General features: G+C 48.3%; 2 protein-coding genes and 1 pseudogene across 2 annotated transcripts in view; 2 read left to right on the top strand and 1 right to left on the bottom strand.

The window, feature by feature from the left end:
• Window positions 1–16,675, top strand: part of LOC116887415 — a 496,132-nt pseudogene that overhangs the window by 71,791 nt on the left and 407,666 nt on the right.
• The window catches only part of LOC116887417 (RT1 class I histocompatibility antigen, AA alpha chain-like), a 431,868-nt gene that overhangs the window by 57,370 nt on the left and 357,823 nt on the right, over window positions 1–16,675 (top strand). The window lies entirely within an intron of this gene.
• Window positions 8,240–13,350, bottom strand: LOC116887553 (rano class II histocompatibility antigen, A beta chain). The gene is made up of 6 exons (XM_032889183.1): window positions 13,212–13,350; window positions 11,580–11,852; window positions 9,913–10,194; window positions 9,292–9,402; window positions 8,935–8,958; window positions 8,240–8,379 (listed from the first exon to the last, which is right to left on the bottom strand). Exons 1-6 carry the CDS (start codon window positions 13,303–13,305, stop codon window positions 8,240–8,242), a joined length of 924 nt encoding a protein of 307 aa, XP_032745074.1. The 5' UTR covers window positions 13,306–13,350.

Raw genomic sequence — 16,675 nt, forward strand, 5'->3', positions numbered from 1 at the left:
AGACCCTCACTCAAGTCTCAGGATGACTCGACCCCCCCAAGAACTCACAAGAGACCAATCTTGATGCAATCAACAAGAGGTTTATTGGTAGGGACAACAGAAACCAGTACACCGGGGTCATCTCGTATCCCATGCAGACGAGTAGAGGAGTTCGACCTCAAAGAGTTGAAAGAAGGGGTATTTAAAGGAAAAACCATACCAAATCACAAGGAAGAACCTCCTTTTTCTCATGATTATTCTTTAAGATTTTAATCTAACTTTATGGTTAACCAGTTCCTGCTATTATGGTCAGCTGCTATTATGGTTTCTAGAACAAAGTGGCTGAACCAGCTGGTGCAATTACTCTTTCTGTGATCAGCCAGTTCCTTGAACAGGCAGTTCCAGGGCTTCAACTTTGTCTAGGGGGGCAATTTTAAACTTTTTTCCTTTCAATACTTAAAATTATAATAAATAAAATGTTGTCTTTTATCTCCTCTAGATCCAGCGCCACAGCACCCTTTGCCAGAAGCAACATCCCACCCCGTGGCAGCCCAGTGTCTCTAACCACACCTCTCTTAAACTTAAATCACTGCATGAAATAACACACAATAACCTCTGATCCAATTGATAAGATATAATTGCCCACCTAAACATACAAAGCCCTGTACACATCCATCCCTGAAGAACATTCAGAACAACCTGTAAAGGTACAGCGGGGAATCTTACCGTCAGCTTCCATGTTGTCTCCCTCTGTGGTCTTTTCCCCAGCCCTCCTCTTCCTTCAAACTTTTCTCCCGCCCATCCTTCCTTCTCGTCCAATGACAGGCCTCATTCTATCTTGTACCTGCCTCACCTGTGACATCATCCCACAAACCCTCTATGCTGTTTTGTTTACCTTCCTATCAAAATCAGAGATATAACTTACCATGCTCCACCTGGGCCACTCCTACTCCAGCTGGCTGGCCCACATGACCAAACACTCACAATCCACCTACCCCATGATGCCTTCTTCTTCCCCCATGCCTTTTCTTTTCTCCTTGTGGTCCCTGCCTCAGACCCCAAGCCTGGGAACATTTTGCTCTACCCCCCTCTCTTCTGCTAAGTCCAGGCTGTAGGCATCTTTATTGACCAATCAGGGCTAACTTAGGGGAGAAAGATTTACACACAACAAAAGGTGGTATATGTGAGGATCTCCTGGTCAGGGCCAGATCTTGGGGTACAGAATTTAGCATTTGCATATATAGCAGCATCAGAATAACTTGCAACACATGAAATGGTAAATAATGAACTGAGGTAATAGTTTACAAATTACTCTAGCGGTTGTTGCACAAAATATTGACGTCTGTTGGACTATTTAACATTCTCTGAGGGAAACATTCCATTGATATCTTTCCACAGGTTTAATATTATTATACCCGGGCACAATAAAAGCAAAATTTTCCTGTCTTGTTCTTGCAAGGATAGTAAAAAAATAATAGTAATAATAATATTTTAGTCAATCACTATTATGGGCCAATCTCTGGGTGTTATAGAAGGTAAAGGAATCCAAGGCTGCAAAGAACCTATAGGCTGAATTATTTTGTTTACAATTCTCAATCTGTTGACGTGGTCAATTTCCCAGATTTTCTTTTTATTACAAATACAGGAGAAATCCAAGCACTAGTAGACTCCTCAACATGTTTAGCATCCAATTGTTCTTGTTCAAGTGCCTGTAAACTTTCTTTTGTTAAGGTCCACTGTTTTATCCATGCAGGCTTATTGGCTAGCCAATTTAAAGGCAGGACTGTTGTGTGTTATTAGCAGTGGCCCTTAGTCTAAATTTGGAAAGTCAACTCCTGCTTGGTCCTGTTTATGGACAACCTGTGTTCATCTTTGATAATTTTTTCCAATACCTTTCCCAGTAATATAAACCATTTTAAACATCATTTATGGGGCTTTTCTGAAATTTGAGGAATATTAATTTGAGTTCCCCATTGTTCTAACAAATCCCTTCCCCATGGGCTATGGCTATGCCAGCCACATACGATTTTAACTTCTCTACTTGGCTTTATGGCCCTATGTGTTTAATCTAATAAACACTCTGCTTCACATGAAATAGCATTCCAATACCTATAAACTGAGACTTCTTGCAAAGGCCAATTTTTATTCCAAGATTATAAATACATCAGCTCAGCCCAGTGTCCTCTAAGCCTTCAATTTCAATATCATTTACTATTGTAGTAGTTTGAATATGCATGACCCAGGGAGTGACAGTGTTAAGAGGTGTGGCTTTGTTGGAGTGGGTGTGGCCTTGTTGGAGAAGGTGTGGCCTTTTGGAGGAGTGTGCCACTGTGGGTGTGGGCTTTGAGACCCTCCTCCTAGCTTCCTGGATGCCAGTCTTCTCCTGTTTATCTTCAGAATGAGATACAGAACTCTCAGCTTATTCTCCAGCGCCATGCCTGACTGGATGCTGCCATGCTTCCTGCCTTGATGATAATGGACTGAACCTCTGAACCTGTAAGCCAGCCCCAATTAAATGTTTTCCTTACAAGAGTCCTTTGGTCATGGTATCACTTCACAACAATGGGAACCCAAACTAAGACAACCATTAACCTTAACCATTTTGCCATTTCATCATTAATAACAATTTGTATAAAATAATTTCTTCCCAGTGCTTTCAAACCTCCGTCCTATTTATTGAACTGCTTTACCATTAGATATGGAGTAATTGAGCAATGCTGTCACCTGGTGCTAATTGTTGGTTTTTTTAACATAAGCCATGATTTTAATTTCACCATGATTGTTGCTGTAAAATTATAAAAAATACTGTCTTTTACCCCGCACTAGATCTAGCACCACAGAGCCCCAAGATATCTGGTAGATATCTTCATCTCAGTCAGCAAAGCGTCTCACCCGCTCTGCTCCATCCCATATCACACTGAGGATGGCTTCTCTCTGAGCCTGGCAACAATCTCTCCATCCATCCAGCTCCCAAGGCAGGTTGCCACCATGCCAGAAACATACATCCCAACTCCGTGTCGGCCTAGCATCTCTGGCTGCCACATATTCTCCCAAAAGTCAAATCCACATAAAGAACACACACACAATGACCTCTGATCCAATTGTTAAGATATAATTGCCCACCCTAGACATACAAAAGCCCCACATCCATCCCTTAAGAACATTAATAACAACCTGTAAAGGTACAAAGAGGAATCTTAACACATCAGTTTCATGTTCTCTCAAGGCTTCTCTCTTCCTGTTCCAGTTTCCTCCTCTTCCCTCAAACTTCTTCTACTGCCATTCTTGTCCAATGACAGTCCTCGTTCTATCCTGTACCTCCCTTCACCTGTGTAATGACATCATCCCACACTTGATAATCTTCATCTATTCATCCTGGATGTATAATAAGCCCTTGAGCTGTGAAACTACTTCTTCTAGAAATCATACCTACTATTCCTGTAAGATATTTACCTACCGCAAAGTCAAAAGCAACCTACTGGTGTGCATTAAATCTCCAATACTGAGTTTACACTCCCGAATGCCTTGTTGGTGAAATATTCCATTGCTGACAGGATATTGTCGGTTTGTGTTCTTTGTTCTTGGGCCCCAGGCTAGGCCCCTTTTCTGATTTCCTGACAATAAGAAGTTGCCTTGGATACCTCTTACTGATTGGCATTTATTAACCCAATCTCTGCCCTTTCCATGTTTACTACAAATTATGGTGGGATATTTTGATGATTCTAATAGCTTAAAAGCAGTAGCTTTTATCCATCCATCTAGTGAGGCACCTTAAGCTTTTAATGGTCTTATTCCTTTTTTGCATTCTTTATTTGCATTTTCAAAGCCAAAGATTCAAGAACCACATTTCTTACATTTGGATCTGCTATTGATCTTAGCACTGCTGAAGTTCATCTTTGCAAAAGTCGGTGTAAGCCTCCTCAGGACTTTGGGTAAGTTTAGTAAAAGATTTAGTCCTTTTTCCTGGTTCTTCAACTGTGTCCCAAGACCTTAAAGCCACTAAATACTTCTGACTTTAATGAGAAGGGCTCTCTCTAGATCAAGTGTATGGGCTCATCTGTGCTATCGAAAAGAAAACCTGTAGGTGTGCTCCAGCCCATGCAGTGACTTCCCTAGGGGCAGTTAGAGAATGTAGCTGAGATCAAGAAGTCTCCATGTTCACAGGGGATAGGGGCTCCATCCTGTCAGCAATGATACCATGTGCCCGTGTAATTATGGTACGCATGTGAGCTGTCTTCTCCAGTTGAGCGGATGAAGAACCACAGATGGCTGTCCCACTTCTGTCAGGTTTCACATTAGTTACTTTTCTCATTGTTCTGCCAAAACACCTGACAGGGAGCTACTGGAGTCAGGGGTTATTCTTGCTTACAGACGTGGAGCTTGTGTCTGGGAAGGTCTGTAGCAGGATGGCAGATCACAGCAGTTCACCATCAGGAAGAAGACAGACAAACGTCCAAGCCTCTCTTTCTTTTAGTTTGCTTTTCCCCAATCTGGGACCTCAGCCCATTTAGGGTGGATTTTTCCACCTTGATTGAATGTAGAAAGCCTTCACAGACATGCCCAAAGATGTATCGATGAATCTCCAAATTGATCACCAGCACAAACTGTCAGAAACCTGCCAAAACCACACTGCAACCACCCCTATCACACACACACACACACACACACACACACACGCATTCACACACACTCACACAGACACACCTTCACACACACACACTCACACACTCACACACACATACACACTCACACAGACACACAGACACATACACAGACATACATACACTCACTGACAGACACATACACTCAGACACACTCACACACACACTCACACAGACACACAGACACATGCACAGAGGTACACATACACTCACTCACTCACTGACAGACACATACACTCAGACACACTCACACACACATAAACACAGACACACACACACACACACTCACACAGTGAGGAAATCTGGAGATCCAGGGGCTCTGTGATAGATAACTGTCTCCATGCTAAGGGTCTGAAGCTTCACTTCCTTAATAAAAAGGATGGGCACAGCGGCAGCTGTTTGTATCCTTGTGTACATGATGTTTTCCAACATTGTATGTGTTACACAGGATTCATCAGGAAAGATTTCCCTAAAATTTTGAAAGCATTGGTAGACATACAACAGAGTCTGAAATACAGAGAGATGAGATTTGAGGTAACGGAGAGATAGAAGAAAACAGAGCAAAAAGCAATATAGGGAGCAGACAGAGGACAGAAACACAGAGAAAGGCTCAGGGCAGCAAACCAGACACAGAGTCAGGGACAAGGCAGGCACAGTGCAGGGGCACATGTGCACACACAGGAGATGCTGAAGGGAGACGGGCAGGTGGAGGAACAGCTGAGGGGAGGTGACTGTCTCATCAGCTATGTGTCTAGTCCAGCTTCCTTAGAACAACAAAAAAGATCAAATTGGGGTTTTATCATTTGCCACCACAAAAGTGCTTTTATTTAAAGACTATAATCTTCAAAAATGAACCTAGGGGCCTTGAGCCTCAAGTACCACTGAGCTAAATCCTCACCCCAACTATAATCTTCAAAAATGTGTGACCTCAGTGAGTCAGTGACCTCACAGGCCACATGTGGAAACACTGTCCTCCATGTTTAGTTGTTGTCCTCACCAGCCTCAAGGGAGGCTGGGGTGAGAACAGCACACTAAACAGGGAAAGTCTGAACAGGAGGACATGACTGCCTGCCTGCCCTCTCTGTCCACCTTACACGGAGCCCAGGGTGCTTTGGTCGCCTTTTGTAAAAACCACTTAGTCCCACGTGACCTCACCCACCCTGCTCCAGTTATGGAGGTTCAGGACACAAACAGTTCAGACTATGTTTAATTATCAAATGGAGGTGAATGTTTAGGGCGCATCAGCAGCCCGTGTGGGACCGTGTGCTGAGGTCTGGTCTGTTGCTGTGTACTACAATGCTAAATTCTGTACTTGACAGTCTAAACCTACGAATGAATTCTAGAGGTTACAAGCATTTGTTGTGCAAATTTTGTCTGTTCTTTAAAACTATTGGTTAAATAAATTGGCTACAGCCAATTACTGGAGTGATTAGAAGTGGGAGGGTTCTGAGTTACCTGGTTGGAAGGGAGGAGGAGGAAGAATAAGGGGAGGAGAGGAAGCTACCATGTGGGGAGATGGGCACATGGTCCAGAGATATGGCAAGTATTTGGGGTATGGTGCAAGGGAGGTAGCCAGGACAACAGTTAGAAACATAGATTAGGGGGTGCTCCCACTCTGAGTAATTGTCAAAGTCAAATAAAATAACAACAGTCTGAGTCTCGTTTATTTGTAAGCTAGACAGGGATATGTCCAGAAAAGGACAAATTATGCAGAAGAGTTGACTGATTAACTCTGCCAAGACGGGGTGATCAGCCCTTCAAAATCTGCATTTCAAGAGTCTGTCAGTTGATTTTGGGTCAGAAGGCTGAAGACTTGCACTCACATGTTGCTAACAGGGTACTGTGATAGTGGAGATTTGTCTCTACAACCTCTCAGTTCTGGAAGCCATGTTAGGCTTCCTATGTATATAGATAGATCTTTGGTCATTCTCAGATTTCTGGTGGGGTTCATAGCCTATCAGGCTGTTTAACTCTGGAAATACGTATTTTATTAGATAGTTATCAGATAGTATACAAGCTAGACATGATATAATATAGATTTTAAACCTTTCGTAAGCTGGAATGGATAACTAAATGTTCTGTCTAACTGATATAGTGATGGACTGGGTGTTCAGTATATCCTATGCCTTATAAATTGTAGAATGATAATAATTGTACTCAATTTATATATAAGTGAAAAGGCTTTTTAACTGGACAAAAAGGGGGAAATGTTGTGGTTTGCCCTGGAGTTATCTGTATTTTGGTGCTAATTCCACTGCCCCTAGGACAGCTGCCTAGTCACTACTCAGGACTCAGGTGACTTCACCAGAACCTTCATTCAGGTGAGGGGCAGATACAGGATAGAAGGAGGCCTATCATTGGAGGAGAAGGATAGGTGGGAGAGAAGTTTGAAGGAAGAGGAGGAGACTGGGACAGAAAGAAGGAAGAGAGAGGAGGGACAGAGAGAGAGGACAATGGAGGCTGATGTAAAGATTCCACTATGTGTATTTACAGGTTGTTATCAATGTTCTCAAGGGATGGATGGTACTGGGCTTTGTATGTTTAAGTGGGCAATTATATCTTACCAATTGGGTCAAAGATTATTGTGTTGTGTGTTCTTTTATGTGAGGGTTTGAGTGTAGGAAAGTGTGCCGTGGCTGGAGACACTGGGCCACCACGGCGGAGTTAGGATGTGTTTCCACCAAGATATCTAGCAGATATCCTGGGGCACTGTGGTGTGGACCTAGTGGGAATAAAAGACAACTGTACTTTTTTTTATTTTTTTATATGTTACTACAACAAGGATACTCTTAAACTGGTTGTACTACAGAGTGGAGATAGGAAGCCTGAGGTGCGGGGTGCTGCCGTACACAGACGGAACCTCTGGAATCACCCAGAGGGAGAGCTACAGACAAGACCTGGGGACTCAAGATCACAAGAGCTGAGCTGGTGGTTTCACTGGCACCAGGGAGACTCTGAACCACAGAGTGGCAGGCTGGAATTCGGAGCAGGGATACACAGGCCTTACAGTCTGAGGCAGTCAACATGTTATGCCCAGTTCACGGGAACCCTAGGAGACTGCCAGGAATTGTGAGTCCGATGCAAGAACAAAGAGAGTCTTTATTAAACGAGTCTAATTGCAAGCCTTCCCTGCTACGATCACATCAAGGAACTTGTGACATATATAGGAATATGCGTAAGCTGGGCTTCTCGAGCTTTGGTGGTATGTGACTGGGGAGGGGGTAAAGGAGTGCCATCCTTCCAACCCTGAGACAAACCTGTTCAGATGGGGTGGGGAGTACTAGAAAGGGACCTACCTTCCTAACCTGGGAAGAAGTAACTCATTCCGTTATCAGAAGCTAGGGTATTTCACAACTGGTCACAGCTATCTGGGCACACTTGACACTTAATTGCCTCTTTCCCACAGTCTGAGAGTTGACTTTCATCACTTCAAGGATATTGGCTCCCGCCTCCTTCAAGGGCAGGAGCCATCTGCACTGGAGAAATGCTGGTTGCTAATCAGGGGAGGGAGTATGGGTTCTGACAAGATGCTGAGGTTGGAGACGGCTGCCTTCTGTCTGTTCCCAAGGTCAGCATCTGCCCAGGGAGGGGGTGGGATGCTAACTGCTCTGGCTCTCTAGGGACAGAAGAATTGCAGGATTTGATGCGGAGAGATGGGGGCAGGTTTCCCATGTCTCTTCAAACACAATCAGAACACTCTCGTGGTCACTGTAGGAGCCTGTGTGGGAGAGGAGGGGGTCTGGGAGGGAGAGAGGGGTCAGTCACTGGAATGCCATGGAGATACCCAACTCTTCTGAATCCCACAGAGTTAGACGGCTGGTGCTCTGGCCAACGCCACCACCTCCCCACCACCTGTGCAAAGGTGAGAACAGCTAAGGAGGGGACACAGAGCCTCACTGGACACAAATGTGTGGGAAGTGGAAGAGAAGCCACCACCCTCCCAAGGAATATGGAAGGTCTGATCTCTGGGTAAGTTAGAGGGATCTGTCTCCATTGCAGAACTCTCAGACTCTTCCCGACACTGTCTACACCCACAATCACAGTCTCCAGTGTGGGGCACAGAGCAGGCAACACATCGGTGTCTAAACCCATGGCTCAGGCTCCACTCAAACAATGGTGGCAAACGCCTGATGGGGACAACCCCCGGAGCTTCTTATAGACACTGCCTGTGACACTCAACCCCACAGCACAGACAACTGTAAACCAGGACTGGCCAGGCACAGCTGCCTCACACCGTTCCCTCACACCCTCAGCCCCGCACCACCCCGCAGACAAGAGCTGATAGATTGATTACCTGCTGGAGGAGGGCCCCGAGGTCCTGCGAAGGGAAGTCACATAGAGAAAGGTGTTGTTATAAACACAGGGGCTCTCACAGCCCGTGAGGGGGGTGGGTCCTGCAGCTTAGTGGAGCTGTCCTCTCACCGACTGTACTCACTAAGGCCCTGAGCAGCCCCCACGTGGATGAAACTGCCACAGGAAGGAGGGAAGGCGAGACCCACGCTTCCTCATTGCCAGAAGCTTCCGGAAAGGAGCCAGTGAGAGTGGTGGACAGGGACAGAGTTCACAGAATGAGCCCCAGGTCCTCCCACCCGCAGCCCAGCTCCCCCCTGCAGCAGAGCCCACCGCCCCCCAGTCTCCCAGAGCTCCTCACCTTTCTGACTCTTGTGACGGATGAAAAGGCCAAGCCCAAGGAAGATCACCCCCAGCACAAGGCCCCCGATGCCGCTCAGCATCTTGCTCTGGGCAGACTCGGACTGTGCCCCTGGGGAGCAGAGCCCAGTGTCAGCTTTTGTCCACAAGTCACAACAGCCCTGAGTGAAAGCCCACAGTCCAGCCTGAGCCACGTGAGGTAAGGGAGCTGGGAGGACCCACTTCTGTGTTCTGACCCAGGGCCAGGAAGGGCCAGGAGCTCTGAGCACAGTGGTGGGGGAGGGGATATGTGGCTGTCTGCACCCCACAGACTTATCTGCAATCTTGAGCTAAACACCCAGTCATAGCTATCGCTGCAGTTCCTCTGGGGATTAGGGATAAGTTCCAGGGTCCCAGTGTACGTGGTGATCTCCAAAATGGGGATCTGGGAAGACAGTTATGTCAGAGCTCTCCTGATTCCCGACTATGAGGCAAAAGATATGGTTCCCATAGCTCTCAGCTCAGTGGTGGAAGCAGACCATGCAGGACAAGTGATGGGGTGGGTGACATTGGAGGGATGGGGTAACAACAGCTAAAATTTCATGTCATGTGGGGCCCAAGGTGAAAGAAAAGTTTCCCTTACGCCACTCCACTGTGACAGGGCTCTCGAGGCTGGGGTGGTCAACATGGCAGGTGTACACATCTCCCCGCTGAGGTGTCATCTCCAGCATGACCAGGACCTGGAAGGTCCAGTCCCCGTTCCTAATAAGCTGTGTGGACACCACCCCTGTCGTCTCCTCCTGGCCATTCCGGAACCAGCGCACTTTGATCTGGGCTGGGTAGAAATCTGTCACTGAGCAGACCAGCAGGTTGTGGTGGTTGAGGGCCTCTGTCCTGGACGGGGAGATGGCCACATTGGGCCGCTCTAGGGTGACAGAAAAGACAGTGAGTGAGATGAGGGCCGTGTGGAGACTCCCCACAGGGAAGAGGCAGGGTGGGAATGAACACCAGGTTCTAACAGTGGATAAAGATCAACCCCACAAATACAGATTTAACTCACTAGGAAAACAACAGTCGGTGCGGCCCTGTTCTTATATAATATGAAATGTAGTGAAACAAAAGAAGCCGGGAGCAGTGATGCACTCAGGAAGTAGAGACAGGAGGATCTCTATGAGTCTGAGGCCAACCTGGCCTAGAACAAGTTCTAGGACAGCCAGAAGCACACAGAGAAACCCTCTTTGTAAACCCTCTGCATATTTTTTAAATTTATGGGTTAAAAAAAAAGAAGTGTATTTTATTTACATAAAATAAATTTTATTTATGCAAAAATATAAAATTAGCTTTTTCTAAAACAGATAAGACAAAAGAAAAACTGATTCCGAGTTCAAGTTAATAATTTTGGGGAAAATTGCAAAAATGACTGTAGTACGACATCCTTCGTCTCCTCAGACTGTCATGCGCAGCTAGACAGATGTATTTCCCGACTGGCTTTGATGTATTGTGCCCACTACCTCAGAAGCCTCCTTGCCGGGTGCTGTTATCCCTTCAAATTGAAAACAGCATACACACTTAACATATTTAATGAACTGAGAGCATGTTTTGTTCTCTCATCTTCTACTCTCTACGACTGTTTTTCCCCACAGCCAAGTGCATTAATTCCTGGCGGCCATCACTGCATTCCGGTGCTGTGAGGAATCAGTTGCCAAACAAGACCATGAGGAAAGCAAGTTTAACCTTTCGAGTTAGCCATTAGTCATGTAGGACATTAAATCTGAACGCGATGCCTAACATGACGCTGGTGTCATGTGTAAGGTTCTGGGGGTATCCAGGAATGGAAACAGAAAGGAGTCCCTCAGATTTTGTATCACAAACTTTTAGTGTGATCCAAGTCAACACAGTCTACCTCAGAGAATGAGGAAAATGGCGGTGACGCCTTCAGGTCAGCGCCAGGCAGCAAACAGCCCTCAAAGGGACAAGGGGAATGGGGCAACAGAATGGCGGGGATAACGACCGACGCCAAAGCTAACGGCTAACAAGGCCGTGGCGCTCACGAGAGCCCTCATCCCTGCTTAGTCACAGCAGAGCCAGGGGTCAGAGGGGAGCTGGGCCGCACAGGACAAAGGTGGGAAAGGAGGGAGACTCCAAGGGGGCGCTCGCTCTGTGGTGCGGGGTGGACAAAAGGAAGAAAGTCATGGCAGCTCCTCACGCCGGAACTCTGCTCCGTGTTCACCCACGACCCCCACGACCCCCCTACGGCCTCCACAGCCCTCCACGGCCCGTCGCGCTCCCGCGGGACCCGCCCGCGCTCACCAAGCCGCCGCAGGGAGGTGGGGACCTCCGTCTTCTCGTAGTTGTGTCTGCAGACCGTGTCCAGCTCGGCCCGCTTCCGCTCCAGGAGCTCCTTCTGGCTGTTCCAGTACTCGACGTCCGGCCGCCCCAGCTCGGTCAACGCGCGGAACTCGCCCACGTCGCTGTCGTAGCGCGCGAACTCCTCCTGGTTGTAGAAGAGTCTGTCCACACTCCGTATGCGCTGCGTCCCGTTGGTGTAGTAGCACAGGCCCTTGAACTGGAACACGAAATCCCCTGCGGACGGACACGGTCAGCCTGGGGTACAGCGGGGCCCACGGAGACCACGGCGGCCCTACCCCGCGCCGGCGCTTCCCGCGTGGGGCGACCGCTCTCTGGGGGCCGCTGGGGCTCGGCGCCTCGGGACCCGCAGGCGCTGTGCCGCCGCCACCCACGCTTAGGCCGAGGGGGGGAGGTTCGGGACTCGCCCGTGCGAACCCCGCTTCCCCGGAGCTGGGCGCCTCCACCCGGTTCCACTCGGGCAAGGAAGAGCAAGGGAGGAGTGGGCGACCGAGCTCGTCCTCACAAGAATACTCCTCGGGATGCACAAACGGCTCTTGGTGCGTTTGAAAAAAAATTAGGGAACTCCCAAAGTCGGGTGAGTAGAAGGGGGTGGGTCTGGGTGGAGTTGGAAGAGGGGGTGAATATGACCAAAACTGTACGAAATTCTCAATGAACTAATAAAACTACGATCGAAATAAAAATAGAATATTCGGCTGTTTCTGCGACCCCGACTCCACCCCGTGAGATTCTCTACGGTGTGCAAAAGGCCCTGACCTCGCCCATAGGGGCGCTCGTTCTCAGGAGAGCAAAACAGACAAATGGGAATCCTGGTAGCCTCCGGGAACGGCCCGCCTGTGTGGGTCACTCCAGGCATCTTAAGTGTAACTGAAAGAAGGGAAGCCACCTATGTGCACCGGCCTGAGGGCTAGGGCTTTATATAAGTACTCTCTGTCTCAGAACTAGCACCTCCACCCCACCCCCCCCGAGTATGTGTCACCAATTTCCTTTCTAGGCCCAGTGTTTCAGAAATTCAATTTGAAGCCTGTGTCTGAGTCCTCGTTTCCATTTGACCAAAAAATTCAGACTCTTTGGCCGCTGGCTTCTCTCAGAGTTAGACGCCTAGAGCTCGCCTTTCTAAAACCTCCACTCCACCTCAGGAATTTTCCTCAAACACCAGGACCACAGACTATCGCTGGCTTGTTCCCCCTTTTCAGAATCTGACTTTTCACTCCAGACAGGATGCTGGGGGTGGGGAGTGGGGTGGGGGCGGTGTTGTAAACCGTGTTTCTCTTCGTGCACAACCCCATGCTCTCTCTGTCTTATCTTCAGTGGTAGATTTAAACTCTGCCTTCTACTTTACATGCCAGGTTTGCCCTCTGCGGCAAGCATCATCCTAACTCCTACATTAGAACACAGAAATGAGAATGAAGTCTCGCCCTCTCTCCAGAGAAAGGAAATCTATGGTAAAAGACTGTTACAAAATCAGAATTTTGCCATTCCCCACCCCCACATCCCAGGGCCCCCAGGGCCTCTCAGAACCAACCAGTCACCCACCCCAGAGTGCTGGCTCTGAGGAGCCTGCCCTGCACTTACTTGAGGAGTCTCTGCCCTCAGTCCCTGGGCTACTCAGCACCATCAGCACAACCACAGCTGCTGGGAGGAGGAAGCTGGGGGTCTGCAGAGCCATCTCTAAGGAACAGGTAATGGCAGTCACCAGGACTCACACCTGCTGTGCCCCTTCAGAAAGCAAAGTTCTGTAACCTAGGGTGCTCTGAAACCCCAAGTGTTAGGGTTGGTCCCAAGTGAGGAGCCAATCAGCACTGGAGCTGAAGCCTGTCATCTGTCTCTGAGCAGACTTGGGTTACAAAGGCTCTCTAAGCAGGGAATAGACTGCTTCTTCATGGAGCCTCACTGGATGAATATTGGAGGTGTCTGTTCCTCTCAGTTACAGAGTAAACCTTTCCAAACTGCAGACTGAATGTGTTTGGGGCTTAAAGAACCAAAAGAGAAAAGTATAGACAACTTTGGAATAATTTTTCAAATCTACTGTTCTTATACTTCAGGTTTTAGTGGGAGCGATGAGTGTGACGTGTATTGGGAGACAGAGGGATCACGTTTTCTTATAGCTGACCCTCTGGGGCACCTCAGGTGAGACAGCAGAGTTCTTAAGGAATCACTGAGCCTCTTTCTAATCCTGAGCTTCCCTTTGTAAAATGCTGGCTCATGCCCTTCCCTATGCAGGAGTCTACGGCATTCATGGTAATGCAATGAAATCACAGGAGAAGTTAACCAACCCAACTGTTCTCTAAGGAGTCTTCTGCTGTTTAAATCCTCTGCAAACACGACGTCAGCTAAGGAAAATGCCATAGCCTTTCGGGGCTTCCATATACTGCTGCCTAGAGTTTCAAGGACAAAGGGCTAATGGTGTAACGCAGCAGCTTCAGGAAGGACGTCCACTGGCTTGTCCCACTATGCCAGCCCAAACCACAGCATCAGCAACGTGTGCTCCCAACACGCCTCTCCTCAGGTACACACTCCTGAGAATCATTATCCATCAGCTGGAGTGGTGCCTGACAGATGACAATGACTAAACAATAAGTCTCTGTCCCTCGAACCACAACACCGTCCCTGTCACTTTAGATCCTAGTCAAACTGGGGACAGGATCTAAGGGCAGAGCTGACCAGGGAAAAGGGAAAGGGGTAGAGATGGCAACAAGAACGTCCCGTAAGGGCTCGGGCGGCACGGTGAGCCTTTCAGGGTCCACACTGCACACTGATATAGAGGACCAGAGGACAGCATGGGTTACCAGCAGCTGTGCTCAGACAGACACAGATCTCCTCAGCCCACACAGGGAGCATTAAGGAGAAACATCAACTCAGATGTGGAACGGCCTAGCAGACAAACGTGGCCATTCAGGGACCATGGTGGTGGATGTTGTCAGGGCCCTCAGCCCCCACCTCAGGCCTCAATAATCTGCAGCCTCTACCTCTTCCACACCTTCCCTAAGAGGAAAACTCCTGGGCTTTGTGAAAGGAAGCCCGTGACGCACAGGGGATTTCCAGCTCTCCCAGGGCTCTTCACACAGGCCTTTCACCTAGCGACAGAAGCGTCATCAGGAGTCCTTTTGCTGATTGGCTAAAATCGCATTACAACACCAGGGCCCTGGGCTTCTGTCAGCTCCTGCTCAGCCGTCCGTCCAGTCCCTGGCAGGGTCTATGCCCCTCCTGTCTCACACAAAACAGCCACCCACCTCTGCCCTGGCTTGAAAGGAAGGGAATCCCAAAACCTCATCCCGTGGTGCCTCCCTGACTCAGGCTGTGGTTCTGTGTGGAGGCAGGGCACTTAGACTGAGGTCAGTGTAGACCCCATCTGGCTGCAGAAGACAAGCGGCCAAAGTTTTACAGGGGACATCTTCAGTTCATACCTGCAGGAGAGAAGGGCTGTGGACTCCTTCTAGGGAACTCAGGAAGAAACCCTCTCCTCAGCCAGCACCCCTGAAATCAGGGCTTGGTCAGTGGGGTCAAGTGTGAAACTAGTAATCAACTTGTGTCCACTTCAGGCATCAAGTGCACTTGCAGGGCCTCACAGCCACTCTTCTTGAAGAATGAGTTATATATATATAATGATATATAATGGGTTTTATAATTATGCAAGTTTTTCTCTTTAAGTAACATTTTAGAAAATCCAAAGAAAGAGTCATGCAGGCCGCAGAGCGAGCACAGACACGTCATTTGAACTTCAGAAGATTCAAATTCAAGTTCATTTACAGAAGAAATGCAGGCCACAGGCCGGTGGCTTGAAGCAGATGCATTTTGGAAGCATCTCTGCCATCCGTGGTAACCTGTACATACATCGCTTTCTGATTTACAGCCCCTGTCCTGAATGGCTACCGAGAATATCAAAGGCTTGGTTCCTGCCAGGACATTACTAAGAGAAGGCAGGGGCATTAGGAGGTGGAGGATAGAAGGAAATCAGCAGTTGGGGACATAGAGTCTCTGGACCCTTCCTCTTTCCTTGCTTCCAGGCAGCCATAAGATGAACAGTTTGTTTTCTCCCCCTCTGTGTCTCCCCATGATGACCTGCCTCACTATAACCCCAGGAGATGGAGCCAAGGGACTATAGGCTGAAACCTCTGAACTGGGAGCCGTAGCAACCGTCCTGCCCTGTAAACCGATTCTGATAACCGCCACAGTGCTCCTGGAAGGGGCTTTGTGACGCTGAAGATGTAAATCAGGATCTGGCGTCTCCCAGCCGACACCAGGTATTACGTCCCCCGTGGACCCTGGGCTGTCCACACAACTGTCTGTGCAGACTTCACCCCTCAGGACCTGAGAGGAAAGGGCACACTCAGCGACAGCAGCAGACCCTCATCCCTAAGACAGGATGCATGCAGGATGTGGGGAAAGGTGAAGGAAATGTCCAAGCAGACTCCTTCAGTTGTCCCATGTGGGTAGTGACAGTGGTCATATGAAATACATATGCATGTATGTATGTATGCATGTATGTACGTGTGTGTGTATTGCCCCACCAGCAATGAGAGGTGCAGGGCAGACGGTTACATCACCCTCCTCTCAAACCGGAGTGCTTGGGTGCCCACTGTGGATTCATCTTTGACTCCTGGGACTTCACACAGGTTCCTTAGTGTTTCTGCACCGGCTTCCCCATCCCTAGTATGAATGGCGATACCACCTCAGAGGACCAGTGTGAAGACTGGGTGAGTCTGTATTTCTGAGTACACAGAGATGTACTTGGTAAGTGGTGTGTGCTCTCCACCTTAAAAGCAGAGAAACAGCATAGCCCAGCGATAGCGATAGGAGATCCTGTAGAAACCAATATGGCTGCAGGGGCCTGGAAATGTACCTGCTCACCTGTCTGACCCCAAAGGACACTCATGGATTTGGGAACAGGGTCCCAGTTCCAACCGCACACGGCAGAAAGAAGCCAAGTTTGATTTGGGGTTTTGTTTGGAATATTAAGTGGGGTGAAGGACTGGACCAGGTACCATTCTTTTTTCTTGAATTCTAAGCCCTCTTAGACTCATCGGGGTCATAGAGAA

This window comes from Rattus rattus, chromosome 18, assembly GCF_011064425.1.
Source record: "Rattus rattus isolate New Zealand chromosome 18, Rrattus_CSIRO_v1, whole genome shotgun sequence".
Taxonomy (NCBI): domain Eukaryota; kingdom Metazoa; phylum Chordata; class Mammalia; order Rodentia; family Muridae; genus Rattus; species Rattus rattus.

Coding starts and splice junctions, on each gene's coding strand:
- LOC116887553 (XM_032889183.1), bottom strand. CDS start 13,305: ATGGCTCTGCAGACCCCCAGCTTCCTCCTCCCAGCAGCTGTGGTTGTG. Junction 10,195..11,579: donor CACCTCCCTGCGGCGGCTTG/GTGAGCGCGGGC, acceptor CTGTCACCCTAG/AGCGGCCCAATGTGGCCATC. Junction 8,959..9,291: donor CCGTCACAAGAGTCAGAAAG/GTGAGGAGCTCT, acceptor TTCCCTTCGCAG/GACCTCGGGGCCCTCCTCCA.